At 42.0% G+C, this 14,862-nt stretch overlaps 1 protein-coding gene across 2 annotated transcripts in view; it reads right to left on the bottom strand.

Moving 5' to 3' along the window:
* The window catches only part of LOC129094949 (RNA-binding protein Nova-1-like), a 69,772-nt gene extending 56,077 nt beyond the window's left edge, over positions 1–13,695 (bottom strand). Inside the window, exons 1-2 of one of the 2 annotated variants that reach the window (XM_054603273.1) lie at positions 13,484–13,695; positions 9,811–9,879 (exon numbers count right to left, since the gene is read on the bottom strand). In XM_054603273.1, coding sequence (XP_054459248.1) covers positions 9,811–9,879; positions 13,484–13,640 — 226 coding nt within the window. In that variant the 5' untranslated portion in view covers positions 13,641–13,695. The remainder of the gene's footprint in view (positions 1–9,810; positions 9,880–13,483) is intronic. The other variant, XM_054603279.1, reaches the window with a different exon arrangement.
* Positions 13,696–14,862: the final 1,167 nt, after the last annotated feature.

Here is a 14,862-nt window from a genome sequence, read left to right as displayed (position 1 = left end):
AATCCATGTTTCGCAGGTTAAATTGTGATTTGTATCTTGAACTTCACTTACATGTCAGACGCTGGTAATTACTGTAATTCCATGTTACAAGAATGCAGCATGAAGGAATAGCTAGAGCTGCAACCCAATTCCATCACACACTGTACATCTGGGCAGTGTTGGGCCTGTGTTAACACTGGGAAAGTCGCAAAACACTATAACTTCTTGTACTCTTAACTTCTAAAAAAGTTGTATTTGACGCTGGAACATGTGTCTTTATGTTGTGCAGTAAATTGTGCAACAAGTCTTCGTTCAAATACTGAAAATTGTTCCATCTGTTCTAAATGGATTGTAGTAGTACAGTGTTCAGAGTTTTAAATACTCAGGGTGGGCTCTGTTCTCATCTCTGGGTGTTCAGCCAAGTCAAAGCATGAGTTCACAGACAGGAAACCTGACACTCCCCTGCCCTGCTAGTGATGAAATACAAACTGCAGGGACATGGATGTATATGTAGAGAGAAAACACTCAACCTCACTCACTTAAAAGAAAGTTCAATAAAAGCTTGTGTTAATTGAGAATTCCCTGAGTGTTTTCAGTTCAAATCAAAATGCTCTTCCCTTCCGGACTTCTCACTGCAACTGGATGATTCCAAATTCCAAATAAAAATGCCTACATGACAATGAACTTCTCAACCGACCACTCTACTTCTTCTTCTTCTTTCTCTTTAGGACCTTCATCCTTCTCCCCTTCATCTCCTGACTCTAGAGCTCTACAAACATTTCTCCAAAGCGGAGCCCCTTGAGAGGTATAAACGATCTGAAGCGTGCGTGAGTCAAATTTAGAACAGTACAGCTACTGTACACAAACTAACTAACGAGCTGATCAGCATAACTTTACCTGGAGGCAGCTGGATTTCAGTTGAAGAAAGTTATATTACGATTGTCATTCAGGGACGTTTGTTGAACATGATCCACCTCTTTTCTCTCAGTCATTTACAGCAGCTCACATGCTTCTCATGCAAACCTTTGTTCTGAATGGATGTGGCGTATTTTGGGAATCAGGCCTGTGGGACGGCACCAACCTTATTACGGTTGCCTGATGGTAATTCAGAACAAGCTCCGAATCAACTTTCTATTGTCCGTATTTTTATATTTTCGTTTTAGTTTAGCTGGCTGTAACGCCTATTAGCTGCAACAATGAAGAGACGTTCTTTGTGCCGATTAACTTCTTGCTCTCTTATTAGCACTTTTGTTTTGTCAGCTTGAAGAAATGTCACAAGCCTAAAACTCTCCATCTCTCTCTCTCTCTCTCTCTCTCCTCTCCTCTCAGTGTGCTGCAGTGACCCACTTTGGGTACGCAGCCTTGGACTGACCTGCTTTAGATAGAGGCTAGCTAATTATAACCAGCCTGTATTAATAAGGCAGGGGAATTGGTAAATATGAAAACACACACACACACGTGTATGAATTGCACGCACAAAACAGATACGAGCACACATGCGCACACGGACAAACACCCCCTCCACAAACAGACTGTTTCCGACGTCTCATAAACAAGCCTACGCCGCCTTGGCAACATGACTCATCGAGTATAAGAGAGGATGTAATGAGTGACTCATCATGATCATCACTTGTAGCTGTTGTCTGTGACACTTGTACGTGTTACCATGGCAAACACTGAAAAATGTATTTATATATGAATCATAGAACAAGACATCCAAAATTAGAATTTGACTAAAACAAACAAATATTTTTTAAAGATTATATAACCTGAAAAAAAAACCTGACTGCATCTTTAATGTGTTACATCCTTATCACCGATTATTTCTCATTCAAAGTATACAAGTATTTCTGGGGCATATCTGTGCTATATGTCTCTAAAAAGGCAGTTTCCCACGCTAGGATGCCTTTAACATATGCAAACATAAACTCATCTGTATCATGAAACTGCGCTGCAGATCTCCAGTTTTGACTTTGTTAACAGGGTTACGTAACATGGATTGAATTACACTTTGGAAATCAGCTTTTAGCAGGTTTGATAACTGCCATGACTCAATTTTCAAAAATATGAACTTCTAGATATATAAAACAAACAACAAAAAAAACATGCTGCACTTTCTGCCTCTTCCTCCCACACTGCGCTGTGCTGATTTATTCTGTTTACAGAGAAGTTTTATCAACATTCCTCCACTTTTATCAGGTTTAACAGCTCTTTTTAAAAGTCCCTGACATATAACGTTCTGAGCTTAAAAAGCCGTGCATCTTTCTGTCAAGCTGTTCTTTAAAGATCTTCTGGTATCAGAGTAAAAGCTCTTGGTGAGCAACATTAAAGAGCATCTTGAACATGTAGGACACATTAGCAGAACCTTACGTCAGCTTTGTTCTTAAGGATGGGATGCTTTTTGCACTTTATAGGGGTTTGTAACAAACATGTCTGGTAAAAATGCTTCAACGTGTTCCACCAAATGTGAGTGTTGACAGTCTAAATAGTTTAAATAAACTTGTTTGGCAAAAACTTAAAAGCAAAACATGAATCAAAAGTTGTTTAACAGAGTTGTGAGTCCATAGGGTGATGTAAATTATTGACTGTAAATTATTAAAGTGAGGAAACAGGCTTACATGATAAATGATAGTTCATAAATAAGCAATAAACTGACAAAGCTGCAATCTTAGTTGAGACATCTTGTTCCCAATTGTAACTTCATGAACCTCACTGTGGAGAAAACAAATTTAAACCCTCATTGTGTGAAAGGCTGCTGCCACTCATGTCGTACAGTGTGAACCCCCCGCCCACAAAGAGCAAAGTTTGGTTACTTTTTTTCTACCACAGTTCTGGAAAAGCCAAGCCTCATTTATCTACCTGTCGCAGTTGCAAATTCTAATTATGTGTAATTAGACCTCATGCTCCCTTCGGTGTGTCATCCCACATCCCAGGAGGGCAGGTGATGCTCATGCATGCCAATCTGACCAGGAATAATAAGCAGACGGAGGCTCTGCACGCCACGTCCGACCCAGCACTGTCAACACTGACCTCAAAATTCAATAGAGGTCCCAGAAAGCTTGCCCGTGCCATTTTTCCTTTCGCAGCTCAGAACATTAAATAAATAGTGATGGTGAAAAACTTATTTTTTGGTTTTGTTTTTCAAGAATCCAGCAACAAATTCAGACTGATTAAAAATGTATTCTAAAATGATCACTTACGCTGTTTACATAACATTTCTTTGTTTACTATACCACAATTACACGGTATAGTGCACTAAAGGCTTTTGTTGTTTATATATGTAAGTTACGTTAAATACGTTAGTTAAGTTGGTTACTTTGTTAAGTACTCTGTTACGTTGCGCTGTTATGTAGCACTGTTAAGTTGCGCTGCTACGCTGAGCTGCTACGTTACTCTGATACTTTACTTTGTTGTGTTGCGCTGTTACGTTATGCTTTTATGTTATACTGCCACTTTATTATTTGAACACAAGCTATATTGTTTTTCTTACCTTAACTATTAACTATTTATGCTGCCTACACCTTACCATGTGTCATGTGCATTTCTGCAGACTTGATGCAACATAATCATGAAACTTTTCTGGTTCAGAAAACGTTGACAGTCAACGTTTTCATGGTTTGCAGAAATGTACAATGTCAACATCTCTACTGACGCCCGGGTTGAAAAACACACAATTAATAACACTGCTGGTTAGTGGCATTGCGTTGAGAAAAACCTGATGTCTCAGCATGATGTCAAATTCATTGTTCTCTGCTACTATTTTCTGCACTTGTTGATATGAGGCATAATCACCGATCCAGCGTCTCAGCCTCCCGTGTGCAGCAAGTGACACGCTGACAACATAATGAGCATGTAAACTTTCATTCCTACGATAATTACAGATGTGGTGATTGTTACTGATTACGTCTTAATGTTTTAGCCGTCACAAAGGAGGGTTGTATTTTAAGGGCTTCCTAAAAGGATGCGAGGCACTTTAGGGAACAACAATGACCTTAATGTTGTATCGTGAGCAGCCAGGTATCGCACATCTATCTATCAGTTCAGGACTTAAGGTGTCAGTACGTTGCAAGCAAAGCATGTTGGCTCATCTATCTAACAGTGCCCTGTGTGTGCACTCCACTTACATTCATAGGACTAATAAACAAAGAAGATGCTAATAGAGGGATAACAGGTACTTTTCCTCCCGTAGTTCCCCAGCTGATAACCTGGCAGTTTCCCAGTTGTGTTATCTGAACCTCAACACAAACACAACAAGACACATAAAAAGACACAAAGAAATCAAACGTCTGGGCTAACAAATGGAGGGATTACATCTTCAAACCGCCGACTACAGTGTAGAACAGGTAATGGTGTGTCTGCAGCTGTGTACTGGTTCCCTACTGGTTGCTGTGATAGTGGGCTATGTTTTCACTACTCTAACCAACACACGCACATCTCCTTTCACACGGCAAAAGGATTATTTTTCCCTGTATCACTCAAGATTGACTGATTTGGTAACCTTTCTTTTTTTAGAGGTTGTTCACAATAAATAATAAATGGTCCTCCATGACGACATATCTGGATGAGTAAACAGTCCAATCTGTTGCTAAGGTCCCGGCGGACCCGCCAGGCCCAGAATAGGCTCTCAATGCTGGGGGATTGGAGGCTCAAATCCTGGGATCTGGTGTCCACGGGCCTGCAGGGGCGGGGCAGCTGAAGATCACAAATAATTTCTCATGTACTATTTTACCCAGACGCTTAACTCTGACAAACACACCTACAGTCGTCTCCTCATGGCATAAAAATAGAGGCTCTGAGTACGCTGAGTTTTTAAAGAGTTTCAGTTGGTGAATCACTTTACTGTTTATTCATTCTTGTCGTAATCTCAAAAGGAACCTAGAGGTATAGAGTGTGGCTGAAGGAAGCGGATTCACAGTGACACATTAAATGCTAAAAGCGGGTGTTAATTTGTTCTATAAAAGATTTTGGACTTTTAACATTTAACATTTAACATTCCGTGTCACAGCTTTGCACATTTATGTTTAAATAAACTTAATTTGTATAGCACCACAAAGTGAAAATTTCAGTAGAGGTAATTTGAGAATTATTAAATGTTAACTTCGGAACATTTTTGGGGTAAACCCTGCCTTCGCCCATTGACAGCTGAGATCGGCTCCAGCACCCCTGCGACCCTTAACTGGATAAGCAGGTTACGGAAAATGGATGGATGGATGGATCTATATATATATATATATGGCAGCTTCCAATTTTAATGTTTAGTACTAGTTATATTTCAGTAACATACTTGAGGTACCCAATTGTTTGGTATTATTATCTGTTGAATTGAATAGTTTTTTATTTATCACAATAAGTAAATAGAGTGTTGCTTTTGTCTATGAAGCATTCATTTGGAATTTACACTGGCAACAAAATAAAACCGATGATGTTGCCGGGTGGGTGGAGTCTGAAGTGTATCAGTGGGAACACAGCCTGGCTGATGAGCGGGGGGCTCTGGTATGATGGAGCCTCTGAGCTCTGGGGACTTGGAAAATATTCATCTCCCCTAAGCAGGGAGAGTTAAGGGGGAGGCTTTGTCTAACACACCCCCTCTAGTCCTCTGCTCTTTTGTTGGGGGGTAGCATTCACACACACACACACACACACACACACACACACACACACACACACACACACACACACACACACACACACACACACACACACACACACACACACACACACACACACAAACATGTAAAGCTTTCCAGCAGCGAAGCTTTGACCAGCTGTCTTGGATCTGGAAAGATGGCCGTTGTCACTCGGAAACGAGTAATAAGAAACTCATAATGTCTCCATCCTTTATGGTTCTCTTCTCTGCCTCTGCAGCGCCGACGTTTTGCATTTCCCAGCCTTTATTTGGAACAGATTTGACAATTTACACGGTGACTTTCAGCGCGCGGAAGGCCCTCCGCTTTCTTAATCACTACACGAAAGCCCTTAACATTCTTCAGGGGATCGAGAAAAGGAGTTTCAGAGATACAAGTACGGCCCAATAACCTGCTAAAAGTGACGGGTTTAACCCCTCTACACTTTTTGAGTTTTTTCTGTATCTACATTTTGAAGCCTGCGTCACCGAATCACAAACAAATGTGCCCTTTTTTTCCCTTAAAGGTATCAAGATGACTCATAAAACCAACAGCATATAACACGTTGTTTTCATGCCAGCAATCATTTATTAAATGGAGGGCATATCAATTTGAAAATGTCACACAACCCTTTAAAAATTGGCTTAAAAAATTTGATTCACAGACCGGGTCACCTAACAATTGCAGAAATGTGAATATATAATCTGAATAGAGAAAAGGACCTGGTCGGTGGCAGACGGGGTTATACCTCCATCTTTGTATTAGAACAACATCCTGCTACGGAGGTTAAGGGAGAGCCAATCAAATGCCTCCTTACTGAACCGATCCCTATCATCAGGGCGTCTGCGTAGAATCGAAGCAGACATGGTGGCTACGCTAACAAAGATAGCCGAAGCAGCCGCCTCCTTTCTCCCCCTTCAGTCGTGTGTGTGTGTGTGTGTGTGTGTATTGTTCACGGGCCGAGGCTATTTCAGAGGAGGGGGGCCCTTCCATTCGTCCTCGCTGCGTCGGCCCCTTTCATCGCTCCCTTATCCATATTCATCGCCGCCCCGCTCTCCTCACCTATCAGCGAGCGGCTTAGCTGCGACCGGCGTCTCGCTCAACCAATCGCACACCTCCCTTTGTGGGAACATTCCCACCTCTCGGCGCCTTCACCCCACCCTGTACAATGGCTTCTTTTTTTTTTACTTTGACGCAGTGGCTTGAAAAAAAAAAGGTGGAAAAAGGAGGAAGAGGATGAGAGAGGGGAGAGAAGGAGGAGAAGGAGAGTTTTGCAGCCACCTGTCCCTGCCGTCGTTGGCGGCGAAAAATCGATCGACAGCCTCGGTGAACGGTTGCCGAGCGAGCGTCGTCAATGGCAGCAGGCGATTGATGAAGGGGGTGGGCAGACGGAGCGATGGTGGGGGGGGGGGGGGTGAAGGAGGAGCAGGAGGAGGAGGAGAAGGAGGAGGATGGTGCAGTCGTGATGGTCTGAAGTAGAGCGTGATTAGTATGGATGAGGAGGAAGAGGAAGACGGAGGGAATGGAAGGGGAAGAGAGGAGTTCGGAGCTCCCGAGTGAACGAGCAGGCGTGTCCGCAGAGGAGAACGCCGTGTTCTGAGTGTGAGACGCAGCGCTCACTCTGCGTTCTGCAAAAATAATGCTTGCCATCAAACCCTCAATGTATGAGGAATACACTGTACATGTAAAAACATCTTCTGTTAACTAATTATTAGTCGTATCTAGGACTGAACCCCCACAGCCCGGAGTCTCTACTCTGTCCAAAGCCAAATATGGGGCTTCGTCCTACTCAACTCCGACAGCTGATCGATGCTAGGGAAGGCAGTTCTCCTTTGAACTGACGTCCCCCCCGAATAAAAAAACAAAAAACGATGCTCCAGCTCAGCTCCAGGAGCAACAGAAGACACTCGGATCAATAGCGTCAGAGGCCCTGTCTAGCACGGCGGATCCGAGGCCCGCGGCACAGTATGCTTATTTAATGTGCGTGTGTTGAGCGAACGTGTGCATGTGTCCGTCATTTACACGCCGCCTCCGTCTCCATCGTTATACTGCGTCTCTGCTTATGGCAAATACAGTCGGACCATGAAACACAAGGACAACACACACACACACACACACACACACACACACAAAATCATCCTGCCAGTCCCGTAATGTCACTTGGCAAGGGCATTACGAGGCCCCCCCTCCTCCTCCTCCCCCTCCTCCCCCCTCCTCCCCAACGCCGCCTTGCCAGTCCATCCATTTGCTAAATGAATGCACTCCGTCTCACAGACAGCAGAGGAGAGACAGTAACGCAAAGTGATGAAAGGACCGAGAGGTCTGCGCGTCCAGGTCAGCAAACTTTTCCCCTGACTGTTAAACCTGTAGGCGGCTCAGCGCTAGCATGTTTATTTTTCTGACCACCTACATGAACATCGAGAAAGGAAAAAAAAAGCCATCCAATTTATTTAGTTTGTGCTTACATAAGACTTCTTAATGGCTTATACAAGCATTTTTTTTTCACCCGGAAAAGGCTGCATTTGTTCTGAATGGGCTGAATCTGAGTCATTTCTGTTCCACTGAGAGGCTGCTGTTATACTGAAGCCTGAGTATTGGTTATGTTCTATTTTAGTATGAGTATTAGTTATACTATATACAATATACCGTTAACTAATATCAGTTTGGAGTGACAGTAGAAAGTTTTAGCCTTGTTCTCTTTCATTCTCTTCTCATTTTTTGACTAAGACATGCTAAAATGTAAATATATTATCATCACAATATAGTTCTAAGCTCCTTTCTATCTCTCTCTAACTCCAGTGCCCTTCACTTCAAAAGAAGAAAATAAATACTCTCTATTTATATTTTTTAAAAGATCAACAACAGAAAGTTGGGTGAAAATATATGCTCTCACTTTTAAATAAATGCTGCGACTCTATTTTAAATGGTTATTGCGTCACTGCACCGAAGTCAATAAAATACCTATAAAGCGTGTACAAATAAAGTAACATAATTAAAGTGATTTAATGTGGTATTTACAACTGGATGTCCTCAAGTCCCGAATCCCCACGTGATACTGTAAAAGCATTTAACTGATTATCAGATATTCTTAGTGAGTCTGTTCTGCAAATAAATTTCAAAAAAACGCTGAACACTGATTGGCCGACCACTGCAGATCCTTAAATTATGAAACAACAGAGAGTTTTTTTTTACTCATTTCAGCCACTCGCGATCGAGTTTGGCTTTGAAAATGATCCAAGTCAAAAAAACCTGAAACTAAATCAAATATTAACAACGGGCTCATTGAGCTCCTCTGATCATATATGTGCATGATTAGAGGGAAATTCAGAATTCCTTTAATGTGGGGGAGAAGCCTGCTGGGTCGGGGCGAGTTGCAGCAGAGATAAGAATGTGTTTGGGGTTGGTGGATTAAAGGGGCCGGGCGGGGGGGTGGTGCATCTACGTATTGATCTTTTCATCTTTAAGACATTCAGCTTTAAGATTCCATCGCATTATGCCTTTTACTCTCTTGACCAGCTCGTCCTCTCTAATGCCCCTCACACACGTTTGGAATCAACCCGGGGAAACAAACCAGACCATCTTTTTTGTCTTCAGTGAATGAAAAGTCTACTCTCAATTCTGAGTGACGCAGATCTGGAAAAAAACACAATCTTCTGCTCTGATGAAGGGAAATATTTCTCATTTAAAAAGCTTCTTTGTTTCTGTCAGAGCTCTGCACATAATAAGTTTATTTTTTATAGCTGTGAAAAAAGGAAGAAAAGGGTTAAAACCACAGTACAGCACCACTCAGCAAGCCATCACACTGTGAGCACACGCGCTAAACCAGCATTAGAACAGCACAGAAGCAGCTGCAAACCCCAATGTTTTGATGATATGGCTGGCATGAGGTCAAAGATCATCATCGCTCATTTATGAGCGCGGTAATGTTGAGCACCATGACAAAAAAATGAAACACTGAGTTTGTATAAAAAAGCATGAATATGGATGTCATGGAACTGATAACACACAATATATATAAACAGTATCAGCATGCATTATCCTGGACCCTTAGCAGAGCCCATGAGGGCGTCACTTTAAAATCCTATTTGTTATGCCCTGACATTTAGAGTTTGTGTGGTCGCTGCTGAATCAGTCCTGCATTGAAGAAGGTTACAGTTAAGATTAAAAAAAAAAACAGGTAGAAGATCAAAAGCAAAGTCTCTCTTACCATGAGTCTCAGTTTCTTGGTGAGGGAATACAATGCCTTCAGTTTCAAATAGGGGCTGCAGGAAGGCCACTACAGAGAGAGGAAGCACAGGGGTGGGGGGGGTTGTGTGGCGTGAGCTAATAGTACAGAGAAACAACCATTGTTATGATCTCTCATCAGCACTTTGACTTTGTGAACTTTTCAAAAACTGCGGCCTGAGCGCAGCTTGAAAAAACTATCAACACAAAAAACATAACCTATTGCATCTTATTAGCAGTAGAATAAAATAATAATTTCTGTTATTTATATTTTGGCACAAAGTACTTCTGAATTAATGGTCAGTGCAAAGAATTTCACAAAAGACCTGCAGCCAAGCTCTTATTGCTGTTTGCTGATTATCTTAAAGGGGCGAAGGATTCTCAACCAAGTGTCATCAGGCTGATGCTGCTGGCCGAGGGAGGCTGCCCCTCTCTGCCTGAGTAAAAGCCTGGTCGGCTGCGCTCGTCATCATCATCTTCATCGTCGTCGTCCCAACCTTTTCATTTGTCTAAATGGATGAGCCTGTTCGGCTGTTATGCAGGCAGGAGGATGGTCCCCTGGGTGCCCACCGCACGGCGAGGAGGAGCCTTTAGTGCTCCGAGTGCATCGACCTGCAGTTAAACAACGCATGGCTAACCTGAGCCCCCCCCACCCACCAACCCCCTAGCCTCTCCTCAGCCGTACACACTCTCCCCGTCTAATTATGGTCCCCTTAGGACGGCTGTTGTTCTTTTCTATCATTGCTAAAAAAAAAAAAGGGGCCAGTTCACCCAGAAATCTACAAAAGGATAAAAACATATTGATCCTCAAAACTCCCTTAGGGGTCATGCTAAAGACTTTAAAAAAAAAAATTGTGCCACCTGTCATTGTGAACTTAAAGAGGACAGGCCATTCAAACTCAATGCTGTTAAGACTTTAGGTCCCTTTGAACATCACAGTAACCGTCACCGTACTTAATTAGTGGAACACCCACCACGTAGAGCGTGCCGGGTGAAATTTAGTGGCCATTTCAATAAATCGGGTCATTAAAGACACCTTGGTAAGTAATAGAGGATGCCTTCCAGTCATGTTGACCACCTTTATAAAGAGGGAGGCTCTTCTCTGATCAAACCTGCAGCAAAAACCTGCAGTGACATCGGATTTTCTTTGCAGATATTATCTTTTTTTATTTTTTATTAATGAATCTCAGATTTTTACATTTGAATGTAAAAATCATTCAGCAATCATGTTTTTTGTTGTTGTTTTTTTATCAATCTGTGTGGAGAAGTTGATTGTCCCATTAAGGCCTGGACATTGTTAAGAGACTTTTCTGCCCTGACAGGAAAATAATGTAGGGCAGAACTTGTTTTTGTTCCCCTATTTTTATAAAATATTCAAACTTATTCAAGTAACATGCAAATCATGCACCTTCATTTAATGAATGGGACTAATATTAATTATTATTATTCCATGTTCACATTAACAGTCTGCACTCAAAGTTTGGGTTGGCCTAAAAACCACAAATCCGATTAAAACGTGTATAAGGGAGAGTCTTCCAATATTTTATACAACATCTCCCAAGTCGTCACCCCTTCCGGGTGTCCTGTAAAATAACACATTTTAAGGGTGCAGTGTGTGTCCGCATGTCCATGATGGGGGTGTGCATGGCCAGGAGAGGCTACTGATGGTTTGTAATGCCGTGTTGATGGGGAATGCTTGGCGCATGACAGCATGTAAACAAAACAGAAAAACAATATGGTGATTACCATGGTGACATGTCCGTGTATAAAGAGCAGGACGGAGCTTCAGACGCTCATCTGTGCCCACTGCCATCAGACTGTACAACAACAGCGGAGACCACAGTCTGTCAACATGCTGACCAGCCCCCCCCCCCATGTGGATATACTGTATTTTTTTTATTTGTATTCTATTTTTATTTTTTATTTATATGTGTTTTATTGTTTGTGTCTGTGTAGTTGTATAGTATGTGTATTTATTGTCTGTGTAGTTGTATAATATTGTATTTCTTGTCTGTGTGTTGTATATTTGTATTTATTGTCTGTGTAGTTGTATAGTATGTGTATTTATTGTCTGTGTAGTTGTATAGTATGTGTATTTATTGTCTGTGTAGTTGTATAGTATGTGTATTTATTGTCTGTGTAGTTGTATAGTATGTGTATTTATTGTCTGTGTAGTTGTATAGTATGTGTATTTATTGTCTGTGTAGTTGTATAGTATGTGTATTTATTGTCTGTGTAGTTGTATAGTATGTGTATTTATTGTCTGTGTAGTTGAGCTGCTGTAACACTTGAATTTCCCCCATGGGGATCAATAAAGGAATATAATAATAATAATACCTCATCCAACCAGAGAACACATGAGGTAAACAGTGATTGGACAATTTAAAGCGAACCAAAAAAAATATAAAATACATCTCCCCTTTACAGCTGCGGGTTATTAAAATCAGCCAAAATATACTTGGCAACCGACTGACAATGCTGCAATGACACGGACTTGTTTATCCGCTTTATGTAATTGTACACAAAGGCGGTGGACGGTGGTGCATTTTGCTGCTGTTATTATAAGTAGTCTTATTATATGAATCATATATGTCATATACATTGAATGTGTTGTATCTCTGTTATGCTGCTCATTCTGTACACATGACATCTATTGCATTCTGTCCATCCTGGGAGAAGGATCCCAGAGGTTTCTTCCTTTTTTCTCCCTGTTAAAGGGGTTTTTAGGGGAGTTTTTCCTGTGAATGTGAGGGTCTAAGGACAGAGGAGGTGAGGGTCTAAGGACAGAGGATGTGAGGGTCTAAGGACAGAGGATGTGAGGGTCTAAGGACAGACATGTCACATGTGCACAGATTGTAAAGCCCTCTGAGGCACATTTGTAATCTGTGATTCTAGGCTATACAAAATAACCTGAATTGAATTGGTGGCTGATGTGCGAGATTATCACAAGGTCATCGAGCACCAGCCCGATCTGGCTCTCGCTTGTTTACATCCTCTCTCTGACTCGCAGCATGGCCGCTGTGGCTGCTGCGAGAATCTCAAGACGCAATAGAAATTATGATAATAAATGGAGAGAGAGAAAACAAAAACAACAACAGAGAAAACAGTCAAATCCTCCCCAAACTAAGCTCAGTCTCATTGTTTCCACCGATGGAAATGAGCGCTCATTAGAATAAAAACCGAGGCTATCTCTCATTAGAATAAAAACCGAGGCTATCTCTCATTAGAATAAAAACCGAGGCTATCTCTCATTAGAATAAAAACCGAGGCTATCTCTCATTAGAATAAAAACCGAGGCTATCTCTCATTAGAATAAAAACCGAGGCTATCTCTCATTAGAATAAAAACCGAGGCTATCTCTCATTAGAATAAAAACCGAGGCTATCTCTCATTAGAATAAAAACCGAGGCTATCTCTCATTAGAATAAAAACCGAGGCTATCTCTCATTAGAATAAAAACCGAGGCTATCTCTCTATATATCCACATCACTGCGCAGTTGGAACACAAACCCAAAACGAATCCACCAAGAATCAGATTCAACCTGCTCCTCTTCCTCCTCCTCCTCCTCCTTCCTCCTCAGCAATGCAATCACCGAAAAAACCCCAAAATCATCCCCCAAAAAACAACAGGCTCGAACCCCGGCGCTCTCTCTTACCTCCTGTGTTTGTGCGTTTGGTGCTGCTGGCCTCCGTCGGGGTCTCCAGAGGTCTTTTGCGTGAGTCCGGAGGATCTGACTCCATGTGCGGAGGTTGATTGTGATGATGAGGATTTGAGAAGATCCCGTTTTGCTGTACTGCTCCGCCGGCCATCATTTTCTCGCTCTTTTTTTGGGGATGCGTTTGCCTTTAAATCCCCGTTTTTTTTCTCTTTTTTCTTAATTATTGTTATTTATTCTCACGCAGAGTACAGACGTACAGACTGATGGGAGGATTTGGAGAAAGCGATTTGAGGAAATGGGAGAAAAAAAAAAAATCCGCCTGTTTTCTTGCGGACGGTGGAGGATAAACTGCGCGTTTTTTCCTCTCCTCTCTCTGCAGAGATGCGCAGGGGACAGAAAGAAAGAAAGATCGAGTCAGAGGTGGTGGTGGTGGGTGGAGGTGGTGGAGGTGGTGGAGGAATAAAATCCTCACAAAAAACACCAACCTCTGCAGATGGAGATATCTAAGCTACCGGAGAGAGTAAAAAGAAAGAAGGGTGCAAGCAGGAGCGTCAATCTTCCATCAAGCTTCGGATATGTGTGTCATTCCGCTGCAGCCGAGAGGAAAAGAGCGCACTCATGTCAGGCAGTGCGACGACCGGAGGAACCACAATAAAGGAAACACACAAAAAACACACAACTATAGAGGAGAGAGTCAACCGAGGAGAGGAAACACAGCTCTGCGAAGCATTTACAGCTGAAATACAAAAAGAAAAAAAGAAAAATCCGATCCGTTATTATTAATATTCTTATTATTATTCTTTTCTTGTCCTGGTTTCCACCATGAAGACACCCAGGGGTGCGTGTAGAAGGTCCAGAGGAGGAGGAACACACACACACACACACACACACACACACAGAGAGAGTGAGAGAGTGAGAGAGAGAGTATATAGTAGAAAGAGAGTGAGAGAGTGTGTATATCTTTGTTTCCAGCTTGTTCTCTCGGTGAAGATGCTGCAGTCTTTGCGTTCAGAGCATCCCTCCTCTGACTGGCTGCTAGAGGGAGCGGCTGACGTCACAGGGCCTCGGGATGCATTCATGGGCATCACGTAAAAATGGGGATTCGTCGTCGTCCACACACATGTTTAAGTAAAAGTGAGTTGGATGTGTGTTCTGGTGGTTTTTCTTTCTTTCTTTTTTTGTAATGTTAATGTGACTGAGCTGTATTGTAGTTAAAAAAAATGTCAATTTCATTAACTTTACAGCACACCAGTGGTCTTTTTTTAACACACTGCAGTTTTTCATGGAAAATAGGAAGTCAAATAGGAAGCACAATAAAGAAAATAAGATTTTTCTCACAAAGCTTTCATCAAATAAACATTTCAGCCCAATTTAAA

Source organism: Anoplopoma fimbria, chromosome 1 (genome assembly GCF_027596085.1).
Source record: "Anoplopoma fimbria isolate UVic2021 breed Golden Eagle Sablefish chromosome 1, Afim_UVic_2022, whole genome shotgun sequence".
Taxonomy (NCBI): Eukaryota; Metazoa; Chordata; class Actinopteri; order Perciformes; family Anoplopomatidae; genus Anoplopoma; species Anoplopoma fimbria.
The sequence above is the reverse complement of the archived record's forward strand: the minus strand, read 5'-3'. Positions and strand labels throughout refer to the sequence as shown.